Raw genomic sequence first — 14,529 nt, 5'->3', positions numbered from 1 at the left:
ATAGTTTCTATTTCTTCCTGATTCAGTCTTGGCAGGTTGTGCATTTCTAAGAATTTGTCCATTTCTTCCAGGTTGTGCATTTTATTGGCATAGAGTTGCTTGTAGTAATCTCTCATGATCTTTTGTATTTCTGCAGTGTCAGTTGTTACTTCTCCTTTTTCATTTTTAATTCTATTGATTTGAGTCTTCTCCGTTTTCTTCTTGATGAGTGTGGCTAATGGTTTATCAATTTTGTTTATCTTCTCAAAGAATCAGCTTTTAGTTTTATTGATCTTTGCTATCGTTTCCTTCATTTCTTTTTCATTTATTTCTGATCTGATCTTTATGATTTCTTTCCTTCTGCTAACTTTGGGGTTTTTTTGTTCTTCCTTCTCTAATTGCTTTAGGTGCAAGATTAGGTTATTTATTCGAGATGTTTCCTGTTTCTTAAGGTAGGCTTGTATTGCTATAAACTTCCCTCTTAGAACGGCTTTTGCTGCATCCCATAGGTTTTGGGTCGTCGTGTCTCCATTGTCATTTGTTTCTAGGTATTTTTTGGTTTCTTCAGTGATCACTTCATTATTAAGTAGTGTATTGTTTAGCCTCCATGTGTTTGTATTTTTTACAGATATTTTCCTGTAATTGATATCTAGTCTCATAGCGTTGTGGTCGGAAAAGATACTTGATACAATTTCAATTCATTTAAATTTACCAAGGCTTGATTTGTGACCCAGGATATGATCTATCCTGGAGAATGTTCCATGAGCACTTGAGAAGAATGTGTATTCTGTTGTTTTTGGATGGAATGTCCTATAAATATCAATTAAGTCCATCTTGTTTAATGTATCATTTAAAGCTTGTGTTTCCTTATTTATTTTCATTTTGAATGATCTGTCCATTGGTGAAAGTGGGGTGTTAAAAACCCCTACTATGAATGTGTTACTGTCGATTTCCCCTTTTATGGCTGTTAGTATTTGCCTTATGTATTGAGGTGCTCCTATGTTGGGTGCATAAATATTTACAATTGTTATGTCTTCTTCTTGGATTGATCCCTTGATCATTATGTAGTGTCCTTCTTTGTCTCTTCTAATAGTCTTTATTTTAAAGTCTATTTTATCTGATATGAGAATTGCTACTCCAGCTTTCTTTTGGTTTCCATTTGCATGAAATAGCTCTTTCCATCCCCTTACTTTCAGTCTGTATGTGAAGTGGGTCTCTTGTAGACAGCAAATATATGGGTCTTGTTTTTGTATCCATTTCGCTAATCTGTGTCTTTTGGTTGGAGCATTTAGTCCATTTACATTTAAAGTAATTATCGATATGTATGTTCCTATTCCCATTTTCTTAATTGTTTTGGGTTCGTTATTGTAGGTCTTTTTCTTCTCTTGTGTTTCTTTCCTAGAGAAGTTCCTTTAGCAGTTGTTGTAAAGCTGGTTTGTGGTACAGAACTCTCTCAGCTTTTGCTTGTCTGTAAAGGTTTTAATTTCTCCATCAAATCTGAATGAGATGCTTGCTGGCTAGAGTAATCTTGGTTGCAATTTTTTCTCCTTCATCACTTTAAATATGTCCTGCCAGTCCCTTCTGGCTTGCAGAGTTTCTCCTGAAAGATCAGCTGTTAACCTTATGGGGATTCCCTTGTGTGTTATTTTTCCCTTGCTGCTTTTAATATGTTTTCTGTGTATTTAATTTTTGACAGTTTGATTAATATGTGTCTTGGCGTATTTCTCCTTGGATTTATCCTGTATGGGACTCTCTGTGCTTCCTGGACTTGATTAACTATTTCCTTTCCCATATTAGGGAAGTTTTCAACTATAATCTCTTCAAATATTTTCTCAGTCCCTTTCTTTTTCTCTTCTTCTTCTGGGACCCTTATAATTCGAATATTGGTGTGTTTAATGTTGTCCCAGAGGTCCCTGAGACTGTCCTCAGTTCTTTTCATTCTTTTTTCTTTATTCTGTTCTGCAGTAGTTATTTCCATTATTTTATCTTCCAGGTAACTTATCTGTTCTTCTGCCTCAGTTATTCTGCTATTGATCCCATCTAGAGTATTTTTAGTTTCATTTATTGTGTTGTTCATCGTTGCTTGTTTCATCTTTAGTTCTTCTAGGTCCTTGTTAAATGTTTCTTGCATTTTGTCGATTCTATTTCCAAGATTTTGGATCATCTTTACTATCATTCTGAATTCTTTTTCAGGTAGACTGCCTATTTCCTCTTCATTTGTTCGGTCTGGTGGGTTTTTATCTTGCTCCTTCATCTCTTGTGTGTTTTTCTGTCTTCTCATTTTGCTTATCTTACTGTGTTTGGCGTCTCCTTTTTGCAGGCTGCAGGTTCGTAGTTCCTGTTGTTTCTGGTGTCTGTCCCCAGTGGCGAAGGTTGGTTCAGTGGGTTGTGCAGGCTTCCTGGTGGAGGGGACTAGTGCCTGTGTTCTAGTGGATGAGGCTGGATCTTGTCTTTCTGGTGGGCATGTCCACGTCTGGTGGTGTGTCTTGGGGTGTCTGTGGACTTATTATGATTTTAAGCAGCCTCTCTGCTAATGGGTGCTGTTGTGTTCCTGTCTTGCTAGTTGTTTGGCATAGGATGTCCAGCACTGTAGCTTGCTGGTCGTTGAGTGAAGCTGAGTGCTGGTGCTGAGATGGAGATCTCTGGGAGATTTTTGCCATTTGATATTATGTGGAGCTGGGAGGTCTCTTGTTGACCAGTGTCCTGAAGTTGGCTCTCCCACCTCAGAGGCACAGCACTGACTCCTGGCTGCAGCACCAAGAGCCTTTCATCCACACGGCTCAGAATAAAAGGGAGAAAAAGTAGAAAGAATTAGTAGAAGAAATAAAGAAAAAGAACGAAAGAAAGAAAGGAGGGAGGGAGGAAGGAAAAAAAGAAAGAAGGTAAAATAAAATGAAATAAGAAAATAAAATAGTTATTAAAATAAAAAATAATTATTAAAAATAAAAAAACCGGATTGAACCCTAGGACAAATGGTGGAAAGAAAGCTATACAGACAAAATCTCACACAGAAGCATACACATACACACTCACAAAAAGAGGAAAAGGGGAAAAAATCATAAATCTTGCTCTCAAAGTCCACCTCCTCAATTTGGGATGGTTCGTTGTCTATTCAGGTATTCCACAGATGCAGGTACATCAAGTTGATTGTGGAGCTTTAATCCGCTGCTTCTGAGGCTGCTGGGAGGGATTTCCCTTTCTCTTCTTTGTTAGCACAGCTCCCGGGACTCAGTTTTGGATTTGGCCCTGCCTCTCCGTGTAGGTGGCCAGAGGGCGTTTGTTCTTCGCTCAGACAAGACAGGGTTAAAGGAGCCGCTGATTCAGGGGCTCTGGTTCACTTAGGCTGGGGGGAGGGAGGGGCACGGCGTGCGGGGCGGGCCTGCGGCGGCCGAGGCCGGCGTGACGTTGCACCAGCCTGCGGTGCACTGTGCGTTCTCCCGGGGAAGTTGTCGCTGGATCTCGGGACCCTGGTAGTTTCGGGCTGCACAGGCTCCCCGTAAGGGGTGTGTGGAGAGTGACCTGTGCTCGCACACAGGCTTCGTGGTGGCGGCAGCAGTAGCGTTAGCGTCTCATGCCCGTCTCTGGGGTCCGCGGTGTTAGCCGCGCCTCGCGCCCGTCTTTGGAGCTTCTTTAAGCGGCGCTCTTAATCCCCTCTCCTCGCGCACCAGGAAACAAAGAGGGAAAAAAAAAGTCTCTTGCCTCTTCGGCAGCTCCAGACTTTTCCCCGGACTCCCTCCCGGCTAGCCGTGGTGCACTAACCCCCTGCAGGCTGTGTTCACGCCGCCAACCCCAGTCCTCTGCCAACCCCAGTCCTCTCCCGGCGCTCCGACCGAAGCCCGAGCCTCAGCTCTCAGCCCCGCCCGCCCCGGCAGGGGAGCAGACAAGCCTCTCGGGCTGGTGAGTGCCGGTGTGCCCTGATCCTCTGTGCGGGAATGTCTCCGCTTTGCCCCCCGCACCCCTGTGGCTGCGCTCTCCTCCGCGGCTTCGAAGCTCCCCCCTCCGCCACCCGCAGTCTCGGCCTGTGAAGGGGCTTCTAGTGTGTGGAAATCTTTCCTCCTTCACAGCTCCCTCCCACTGGTGCAGGTGCCGTCCCTATTCTTTTGTCTCTGTCTTTCCTTTTTTCTTTTGCCCTACCCAGGTACGTGGGGGGAGTGTCTTGCCTTTTGGGAGGTCTGAGGTCTTCTGCCAGCGTTCAGTAGGTGTTCTGTAGGAGTTGTTCCACGTGTTGATGTATTTCTGGTGTATCTGTGGGGAGGAAGGTGATCTCCGTGTCTTACTCTTCCGCCATCTTCCCGGAAGCCGCTCTTTTTTGTTTTTACATTTAATATTGCCAATGAAAAGCTATTCCCGTTTCTCCTTTCTTTGTAAATGACCCCTTTTCTTTTTGGTGGGGCTACTAGAATTTTTCATTTATCCTTGTTATCTTTGCCCATGTTTCTAGGTGTAAGACATTTTAATCTGAAGCTGGTGTTTTCTGTTTGGGTGGGTGTTTTTGTAGTGAAAGAGATATCAGTAGAACAGAAAAAAATAGACTCTTGTCTTTCAGTTTCCTCATCTATTAAATGGAAATTATGCTTAATAAATGTTACCTTTTATTATTAGATATTTTCATAAATTTTCTTTCTAATTTCTCTGCTTATAATCCTTCTATTTTCTCTCCTTCTAGTACTCTTTCTAAACAGACATTGGACCTTCCTGATAGTTTCCCATGCCATTTTATTTTTTCTCTTACTTGCTATCTTCATTCGTTATTACAGCATTATGGGAGAATCCTAACAGACTAATAAGAAAAGTTTGGTAAAGGTTAAAAACAGCCTGGTGTGTAGAAAATTAATATTTGATATTTCTTACAGCACTTAGCCAATTGCAGTAGTTGATATAGAATAAATACTTGATAATTATTTGAACAAGCTTTGGAATATCCTGAAACTTATTGTTACTGTTTCATAACTCATCTTGAACCTTAATCTCTGAAACTTTGTTGATTCTGTTTTGTATTATAGATTTATTTTGTGAGAGCTTTCCAAGTTTTGGAAGTTCCTCAGACTCTTCCTTACAGGTGGCAATGTGAACTCTCATTGAGAGTTTTTTCTTGGATGTGTTCTTGGACTAATGTCAAAAGATATTTAACACTTTTCTTTTTATCTTTCCCTCTCCTTCTCTTCTTTTTAATGGTTAAAAAAGTATAAAAAATTATTTAGGAGTTTTTAATATCGAGTCAAATTGTTTAGTTGATAAGAGCTTTTTATCTTACCTTCCTCTCACGAAATGTTAATTAGCTTTGTAATTGTTACTTAGCTTGTAATTTGTTTTGATTTGTGACTTGCGGTGTATGAGGGTGCTGATGTTAGACAAGTTGCCTGTAGAAATTTATTCTTTGACATTTTCTACAATTTTATAAATGCTTTTTATTGGTTCAAAAAGATATATTCCAGCCTGTATAGATAGTATATGTTTTCTTTCAATGCCAAATGTCTTTCATTAGCTATGTAGTTATAACAGATGGGTTTGAAGCGTTCACTTAAATGCAGTTAGTATTTTATTTCCCTTTATTCCCTAATCTCTTTACATGTTATTGTAAATTAGTATGTTGGATACATTCCAGGACTTCTCATAGTAGTTTAGCTAATGTCATGTAATATTTTCCATTGCAAATATGATTAAGAGAACATGTTGATGTTTCTAAAATGATATAGACAGTGAGAAAAGGATCAAGTTAAATTATTTTATTTCCTTATTATACACTTAAAAGTCATTATATTTTATTTGTCAAAATTACTTTTAGAGCAAAAGGCTTCTGTACAACTTGCCATATGCTATAAAAGTAATGGAGATTCTAGATTTTAACAGTGTAGCAGAAATTATTTTGCGATGTTAATGAGTTAATAATAAAAACTTTTCAATGGTTGATTGGACATATAAATGTACTTTCTTCCCGCAACAGTACCTTGACCTTTCCAGTATTGACTCAAGGATACTCAGACTACCTAGATATTATACATGTCTTTAATTCTGGGTTCTGTTAATACAGTAAACATATTTGGATACCATAGGAGGTTGTGACATAAATATATTGTTTGGAAAAAGCTGATTATTATGCTTTATCAGTGAAGATAAAGAAGGCTTTATTTCTTTCCTTCAGTTTTTGTTAATGCAGTAATAATACCTTTGAGTACAAAAAGACAACTGAAATGTGTGTTAGTGTGTGAACTTGTGGACATTATATAAAATTAAAATGTCAAAGATATAGCTAGTGTTTATGAGTTACTTAGAAACTGCAGTGGTCTTGTTGCCTGCAGCCAAAATGTGTAGGAGACACACCAAGAGACACTTAACTTTCTTATATTGGTTCAGTGCAGGGGACTGATGGTTATGAGGAGGAGTTTGATGGCATGTGATATCTTATGTAGATTTACATGCAAGACATTGAAATTATTTATAATTTTAAAACTATTATCTAATTGACTAGCAGAATATGGAATCAGTATATTAGCATGTGAAGATGTTCATAGTAATGTTAGCAACTCTATTACCTGAGCCTCAGTTTTACCACGTACCGTCCCACTTGGCTTCAGTTAGTTCAGCGCTGCTAGTCATGAGCCACACCTACAGTAAGATTACCAAAAGTGAAGTCCATTTAATATATATAAATATGAACACCAGTTTATTAGGGCCTTTCTATGTCAAACAGCATTCATGGTACTAAGAATACAAAGTTAGTACAACCCGATTCCTCTACTCAAAGATCTTGGATGAAAAAAGAGCGATAAGTAATTACCATGCAATAGCATAAATGCTAAAACAGAAGTATATTCAAGAAGGGCAGCTAGGCATCTCCTACACACAGAGAGAGATTTTATACGTTATGATGCCCCAAGTGGGCTTGGGCGGATGAGGACGTTTATTAGTCTTTCTTAGGGAAAGAATTACGCTTAGATAATTCATACTGACTTCTTACACATTTCAGGTGCGCCAAACTTCCCCTGCTGTTCGTTTGAGACTTTATTTCTTTGATTTTACCACTTGCAAGAGATAGAGGCAGATTGGAATGGGGGAAGGAGAAAGTCAGATTTAATTTTTCTTCACGTGCCCAGCATTTTAAAGAAACTTGAAACTAACTGCTACAATGAAGTGTGTAGATTTGTATGTGTGCCTTTAACCATGTAGTTGCCACTCATTAACTTATTCTGTGATTGACTAGTTTACTTCATGTTGACTTTTAGGCAGGGTGAAAATAGTAAGAGATTTTGGAAATAGTATATATATGTTTTATCTGTTTATTAATGGGATTTAATCACCTGTTAAAAATAATCCCCAACTAGAAACCTGCCCTTTTAACCATATTATTAGTTTTTTAAAAATGGTAGTTGTATTGACAAAGTCAATAGAAAAAAAAAAGTGAAATGCTAACTTTCTAAACTTGAATGGAAGGAATGGAGAACTTAGATTTTATCATTTTAACTGATCCTTTATTTAGTGCTCTGCAGGCTTCAAATTGTTTTACTAGTAATGTACAAAGACTTTTGAATATCTTCGTAGCCCCACCTTTGAGTGTTGCTTTTCCAGGTTTTATAAGGATATTTCTTTATCCTTTGCTCCCTTCCAGCGATGTGCATTTTGTAAGCACCTTGGAGCCACTATCAAATGCTGTGAAGAGAAATGTGCCCAGATGTACCATTATCCTTGTGCTGCTGGAGCCGGCACCTTTCAGGATTTCAGTCACTTCTTCCTTCTTTGTCCAGAGCACATTGATCAAGCTCCTGAAAGATGTAAGTTTACTACAGATATATTTAAAAACATTTATCAGTGTATTTACTTAAAATAACAACTGTTTAAGTTCCCTAAGTGTTATTCTACTTGTGGTAAAAGGCAACATTACATAATCTTGATGATGTGAGAGATCTTCACAAGAGATCCTTGGGTGGGGTGAGGGGGCAGGGGCAGGAATCTGTTACCAACAATATCATTGAAGTTATATCCAGAGAGTTATTTCCTCAAAAATTCAAAGATAGTTTGCATGTTTTTTATTCTTATTTAAATTTAACTACTGTAGAAAGGTAAACTTGCTGAGTATATGGTATTTTAATATGTACTATGAAAGTAGGTCATTTAAAAAATTAAACAGTGTATTTAATTCAGTGTCTTTTACACTAAAAAGACTACCCAGTTGGAGATTTAGAAGATGGTTCATTCAGATGTTATTTCAGGATGTATGTTGATAGGATCACCAAACACTTGAAAATCTTGGAAAATGTCCTAATAGTCATAATAGAAATCTCGTTAATGCTTCTTCTTGATTCATCTGTCTTGGTTATAATTATCTATAATCCTCAGTTGTCTTTTTTTTTTTTTTCTTTTCCAAACAGTATTTTATAATTAGGTGAAAAGGTTTAAGTGTTTGAAATTTATGTTATACAGAAAATTATAACTCTTTCCTATCCTTATTAAATAGAGATCTTACTTTTTTCCTAGTATATGGATTTCCAATGAGCATGCATGATTTGAGATCTTTTTTCCCTAGTAAATTGAATTTCCAATCTGCTTGTGAAATCTCTTTGATGCCTTCTTTATTCAGTCTTTTTTTATGTCATCTCTTAGTTACCTAATTGTTAGCTTTTACCTGTATTCTTAGCAATGTCAATAAAGGCTTTTTTCCTATCTTTTCCAGCTTTGTGAAACATAAATATAGCTACTTCAGGCTTAAAGTAATCTCAAACACAGATTTCATAATCATCATTTTTCTCTGTTCAGTACCATGATTTTATCTTTAGTTAAAGTTATTTTGTGTCTACATGTATAACCATGTTGCCCTTAATCACTATACAGACGTAAATTATAGGTAAGGCAAACTGAAATGTCACATTGTATTTAGGCTAATAAGGGATTTAAAGTTTTAAAAATGCTTTGGATTACACACTGTTAAATCTGGGAGAAGAAGACAACATTCATGCGCAGCTACTGTAATGGGTGTTATTTATTTTAAGGCCTCATATAGTGAATTCCTTCACTAAGTACACAGACTACGATGTGAATCATCAGAGCTGATTGTATTCTGGGTGGTATAACACACTTTTCCAATTGAATAAAACAACTGTGGGTGTGTTTAACAATTTAAATTTTATTCAGCCTTTTGTGTGTGGTCGTGATTTAGACCTCAGTAAACAACATGCAAACTTTTCTATGACTATGTTTCTAATGTGAGAAATTCTATTACTTATTGGCAGTACTACTTTCTTTTGCAGACTCTGTTCACATAATGTATGTGATTTATATACATTTATTTGTTAGGGATCATAAATTGTTTTATAAAATAATGAAGTGTAAGAACTGAGGTGAGATGATTTGTTATCATTTATCATGAATATAGTGAAAGGTTCATGCTGGCAACATAAAGCTAAAAGATATACTGAAATTACTGGTACCTTGCCTTGTTCCAAAGTAGACTTACGGAGACTTACACAAATACATGAACAGTAGGATAAAGTAAGACTAAAAATAAGCAAGAAAATTTGGCCAGTGGGAAGGGAAAATAAGGATAGGATAAATGGGAGGGTAATACGGTGAGGCTGATACCCAAAATAAATGTGTATTTCCCAGGCCTATGCCACAAATCTGGCTCCAGAGCTTTCCAGCAGTCAGCATGAAGAAGGGCATATGAACAGTTGCCTGATTTGTAGTAACAATAATTCACTTGATACTGACACTGTATGTACACTATATATGGCAGTGAGAAACTGTCTTCAAGTAGCTGTCTTGCAGTATAAACAACAAACCCCACAGGGCAATTTCTTATAACAGCCCTTAAAATAAGTCAGTGGTATAAAACCAAAGCCCAGTTGAGTAAATTCTATTCCCTGGGGATCCTAAACAATGCAGTCTAAATACCCAGCTTCCTGAGCATCCGTTTTAATCCAAGGATGTAGAGAGTACTGCAGATAGACTGTATTGCAGTAATGTACAAGACTATGTAATAGTCTTATAAAATCTTTCATTTGTGTATTTAGCTGTTCTAATTGTATGTCATAGCACAAAGCACTTTTTATGTTTTAAAAATGGGGATATCTTAAATGACAGTGTTATTATGAAGGTTAAATGACAATGAAAATCATGTAGCATTGTACCATATATTATGAATTGCTGTACTGAAAGGTAGTTATTTTAGCTCTTATCTAAGTAATGTGTATGCATTGAGTATAATACTTGATGCTGCTGGCTAAGAACAGAGCGGTATGCTGTGATAGTTACCTGAGTTAGGAGTAAGATTGACATCTTCATATGAAAGTTGAAAAATCTAACAAAAACATGGACCTCATTAGAAAAAAACATCCCAGCAAAAAGAGCGCATCTGTGAGCACGACCAGCATTTTCATCAGAAAACAATTTTGGGGTGCTTTGTCTTCGAAAAATGCCAGTCATGGCTCAAACCTTATTTTCACGACGATGCAAGTATACACTAACCTTGCCTGGAAACTTTACGCTAAATATCCATCTAAGGGACATAGCCACATATACTTCCTGAGTAGTATTTTCCCTCTCATGGAAGGCTGAATGGCAGAAAGCCAGCCATGCAAGGTCAGAGGAAAGAACATTCCAGGCTGAGCGAACAACTACTGCGCAGGCCTTGAGGCAGGAGCATGGCGTGATTGTGGAATAGACAGCTAGTCACTGTGTCTGGAACTTAAGTGTCTGCCAGGTGGGTAGTAGAGACCACATCAAGGCGAACAAAGACTAGATCATGTAGGCCTTGTAAACAAGGGAAGGGGTTTGGATTTTATTCTGTCTTCAGTGAGAAGCCTTTGCAAGGTTTAAACCTGGGAATGCCACATCTCTTAATCCACTCCCCCTCCCACAGCGTATTTACTTTCATCACTCAGCTTTTTCTTCCTTTACTTCATTTAAACTTGTAACTCCTACATCATTTTCTTAGTTGTCTGGTCTCTCTTGACACCAAGTCCTGCTACTTTTCTGTTACCTTAAATTCTGTCAGCCCCCTGACCTTTCTTTCTTACCTACCTGCCTACTCTGTGGGCCAGCCTCTCTGGACAACATCCATGATTTACTACTTCTTTCTAGAGATTCCATTTTGATAGGCAAATCACCTTGCAGAGTGTCCTGCCAGCGATGGAAACATGGATCACGGAAGTTGTAATGTCGATGGAAGTTACAAAGCTATGCTGATTTAGTCCTTTCAGAATTCACTGATAATAATCTGACTTGAGACTGTTGCTCTTCACCTGGTTCTCTTCTTATGTGCTGTCTAGCCTTTCTTAAGCAGTAGTCTCACCTTCCAAATTGACCATGTTTAAGGATCTATGATAAGCTTCCATCTAATTTAAGCTCCATGTTTTTGCCTTTTCCTCCATTTCTTCTGGTCACAGCTGTCACTTAGGAAGAAGTGACCTGTCCAAAGCTTATTCTCTGTTTCTCCTGCTCTTTTCTTGCTTTCCCTACATCATTTAGCTTCTTCCTGCTATGCCTGTGCTGGCACTTTTCCTTTGTACTTTTATTCTTCACCTTCTTTGCCCTTCCAGTGGGCATCAATATTGATTAGTAGTAAAGAACATGATCTTTGGAGCCAAATTAACCTGGATTTTACTCCTGTCCTCTCTTAAACTGTCTTTATCTTTAGTCTTTCACTCAATCTATTTTGCTTTCCCTACTGCTTAAAGAAAATTTTCACTTAGTCGTTTGATTATTGCTTCAAGCTTAACGCCCCTTTGGCTTTCAGACATATATGTATGTATATGTACATATACTTATGTCTGACATGACACTTAAGCCATCCAGTAATGTCATCTTCTTAATGCATGCCCTCCAAAAGGCTGTTTTAGTATTTCTACGTATTTCTGTATGTTCGCCCAGATCAGAAAAATGGTTGGAACCAACTTTTTTCTATTATTATTTTTATATAATGCATAGTAAATGTTTTTGGACTGAATATATCACTTGGATTTTTTTTTGCCCAATTTATTAAATGATGCATACTAATCATACAACATGACAGTATTGTCATCAAGGAATTGGTGGAAACTGTCATAGAATAAAAAGTAATCTCTGCTATAGTGATACACAGAGTTACCTTGTTGCAGAATGAGCTTTGCTGTATAAAACAGTGCTGTGCAATAGAAATATGATGTGAGCAATATATGTAATTTTAATTTTTCTAGTGGTCATGTTAAAATTTTTTATTTGAAATTAATTTTAAAAATACATACTTAACCCAATATATCCAAAATGTTAATATTTCAACTTGTAATTAATAAAATTTTTGAGATAGTAACATTAATATTTTTTTCCTATTAAGTCTTTGGAATTCGGAGTGTGTTTTATATGTATAGCACATCTCAATTTGGACTAATCACATTTCCATTGCGCAATAGCTACATGTGACTAGTAGCTACCATGGCAAGTTGAAGTGGCAGAGTAGCAAACTCTAGAAAGTTTCACAGAAGTATTTAGATAGTGTTCCTGGCAAATTACCATAGAAAGATGTAATCTGATAGAGTCCAGTACTTGCCCCAGTTTCTGTAAGTTTTGAGGGTAGGCAAAAATCAAAGATTAGTTTTTAAATGTACTTAGCTTGAACGAGTAAATATGGAACTCTCTTTTAGTATTAAGAAAACTACTTGGCTCTGTTTTTCCATTTTTATTTAAAAAATGAACGAATACATGTAATTTCATTTTTAGAATTAATGCTTTCTTCTAAATGCCTGTCATTTAAAGAGCCACTTAAAAATGATTTTAGAAGCAACTCCTTTGCTTAAAATATAAGAATTGATTTGTGCTAGGCAACTGAGGATATGAAGTTGAAAAAGACAAGGTTACTACCCTTCAAGGGTTCACGGTATTGTGTTACAATTGATTGATTATATAACAGTTTCTTCTAAGCATATGGGGAAAGGAATAATCAACAACTAAATGGGCATTTAGGTGTGGTAACATTAGATAGTCAGGGTTTGTGTCTGAGCAAGAGTTTTAAAGGCCTCTGTGGAATGGGCTAGTGGCACAACAAAGGAACAAGATTACAGGCAGAGGGAACAGAATGTGTACAAGTACACAAAGGTTGGGCAGTCTGTTGTGTTAACGTGCACAGCAGACCGCTTGATCTGACCAGGAAATAGTGAATGTTCTGAGATTCAGTTGGAAAAGGAGATAATCCCCCCCACTCCTTTTTTTGCCTCAAACTAGAAATTTTTGATTTTTTTATTTTAAGGCAAGAAAGGAGGTGTTGATAAAGTTGTTAATTTGCGCAGGGCGTAACACTTAGAAAATTGCTCTGGATCTTTAGCTGATTTAGGGAGGAGGTCAGAGCCCTAAGCCAGCATTCCATTCAGAAGATAACTGCAGTGACCAAGACAAAGTGTGATGTACTGAACTGTACAAACAGATGGAAGAGGATACATAAAAAGTTTACTCAGTAAGAACTGGTATCCAATTGGATGTGTTGGGTCAGGGAGTAGTTAAGGGTCAATAGTGACACTAAAGTTTCTTTACCCAGCAGGTTGAGAAAGAAGGGAGAGGTTTAGGTTTAAAAAAAGTTCTAGAGGGGGCTTCCCTGGTGGCGCAGTGGTTGAGAATCCGCCTGCCAATGCAGGGGACACGGGTTCGATCCCTGGTCCAGGAAGATCCCACGTGCCACGGAGCAGCTAGGCCCGTGCGCCACAACTACTGAGCCCGCGTGCCGCAGCTATTGAGGCCCGCGCGCCTAGAGCCCGTGCTCCGCAATGAGGGAGGCCACAGCAATGGGAGGCCCGCTCACCACAATGAAGAGTAGCCCCACTCTCCCCAACTGGAGAAAACCTGCGTGCAGCAACAAAGACCCAACGCAGCCAAAAATAAATAAATTTATTAAAAAAAAAAAAGTTTTAGAGGAGTTGAGTTTGAGTATTTTTAGAACACCTGGCTATTGAGGGTCCAGTAAGACTTGAAAATAACATTTTGAGGTTCAGAAAGAAGTTTGGGTTTGGTGATAGAGATCTGGGAATTGTGGTGGTGTTTTATGATGTAGGAATTGATGTGATTACAAAGAAAAACCATGGGGAATTAGAAAAGATGGAAGAGGATGAAATCCTAAGAGACTCCATCATTTAGAGGGCTTGTGGAGGCACAAAAGCCAGCACAGCAGGAGGAGATTGGGGGCATGGGAAGCCTAAGGAGAAATCTGGAGAAAGCTGCCATCATAGAAGTCAATCAAGGTAGGAAATTTCAGTGTGGGCGTGGATGTAAACGCTGCAGATGGCAAATAAGGTAAGACCTAAAAAGTAACCACGGGATTTCATAGGCCACTGGTAGCCTCATTAAAGTAGCTTCAGATGAATGGTGGGTGAGGAGCCGCCAGGGGCCCAGCTTACAGTCTAGATGCATCCTAGGGCCTGTTTGTGTTCTGCCCTCAACTGCAAATGGTTTTTTTTTTTTTTTTTTTTACCATTTTAAAAGCATTCTAAAATAAAAACAAAAACTCTGTATGCCAAAGACTTCTATGGCCCACAAAACCAATTCTTGGTGTAAGGAAAAGGAATAGATTATTACTCTGTTTCAAGATACTTGACT

The 14,529-nt window shown here is 38.0% G+C and overlaps 1 protein-coding gene across 10 annotated transcripts in view; it reads left to right on the top strand.

The window, feature by feature from the left end:
- The window catches only part of KMT2C (lysine methyltransferase 2C), a 293,955-nt gene that overhangs the window by 153,227 nt on the left and 126,199 nt on the right, over window positions 1-14,529 (top strand). For all 10 annotated transcript variants that reach the window (XM_082846696.1, XM_082846698.1, XM_082846705.1 and 7 more), the window contains one exon: window positions 7,586-7,748. In XM_082846696.1, the coding sequence (XP_082702822.1) occupies window positions 7,586-7,748 (163 nt within the window). The remainder of the gene's footprint in view (window positions 1-7,585; window positions 7,749-14,529) is intronic.

Source organism: Leucopleurus acutus (assembly GCF_964270905.1).
Source record: "Leucopleurus acutus genome assembly, chromosome: 9".
NCBI classification, from domain to species: Eukaryota; Metazoa; Chordata; class Mammalia; order Artiodactyla; family Delphinidae; genus Leucopleurus; species Leucopleurus acutus.
This window is presented reverse-complemented; position numbering and strand designations above follow the sequence as displayed.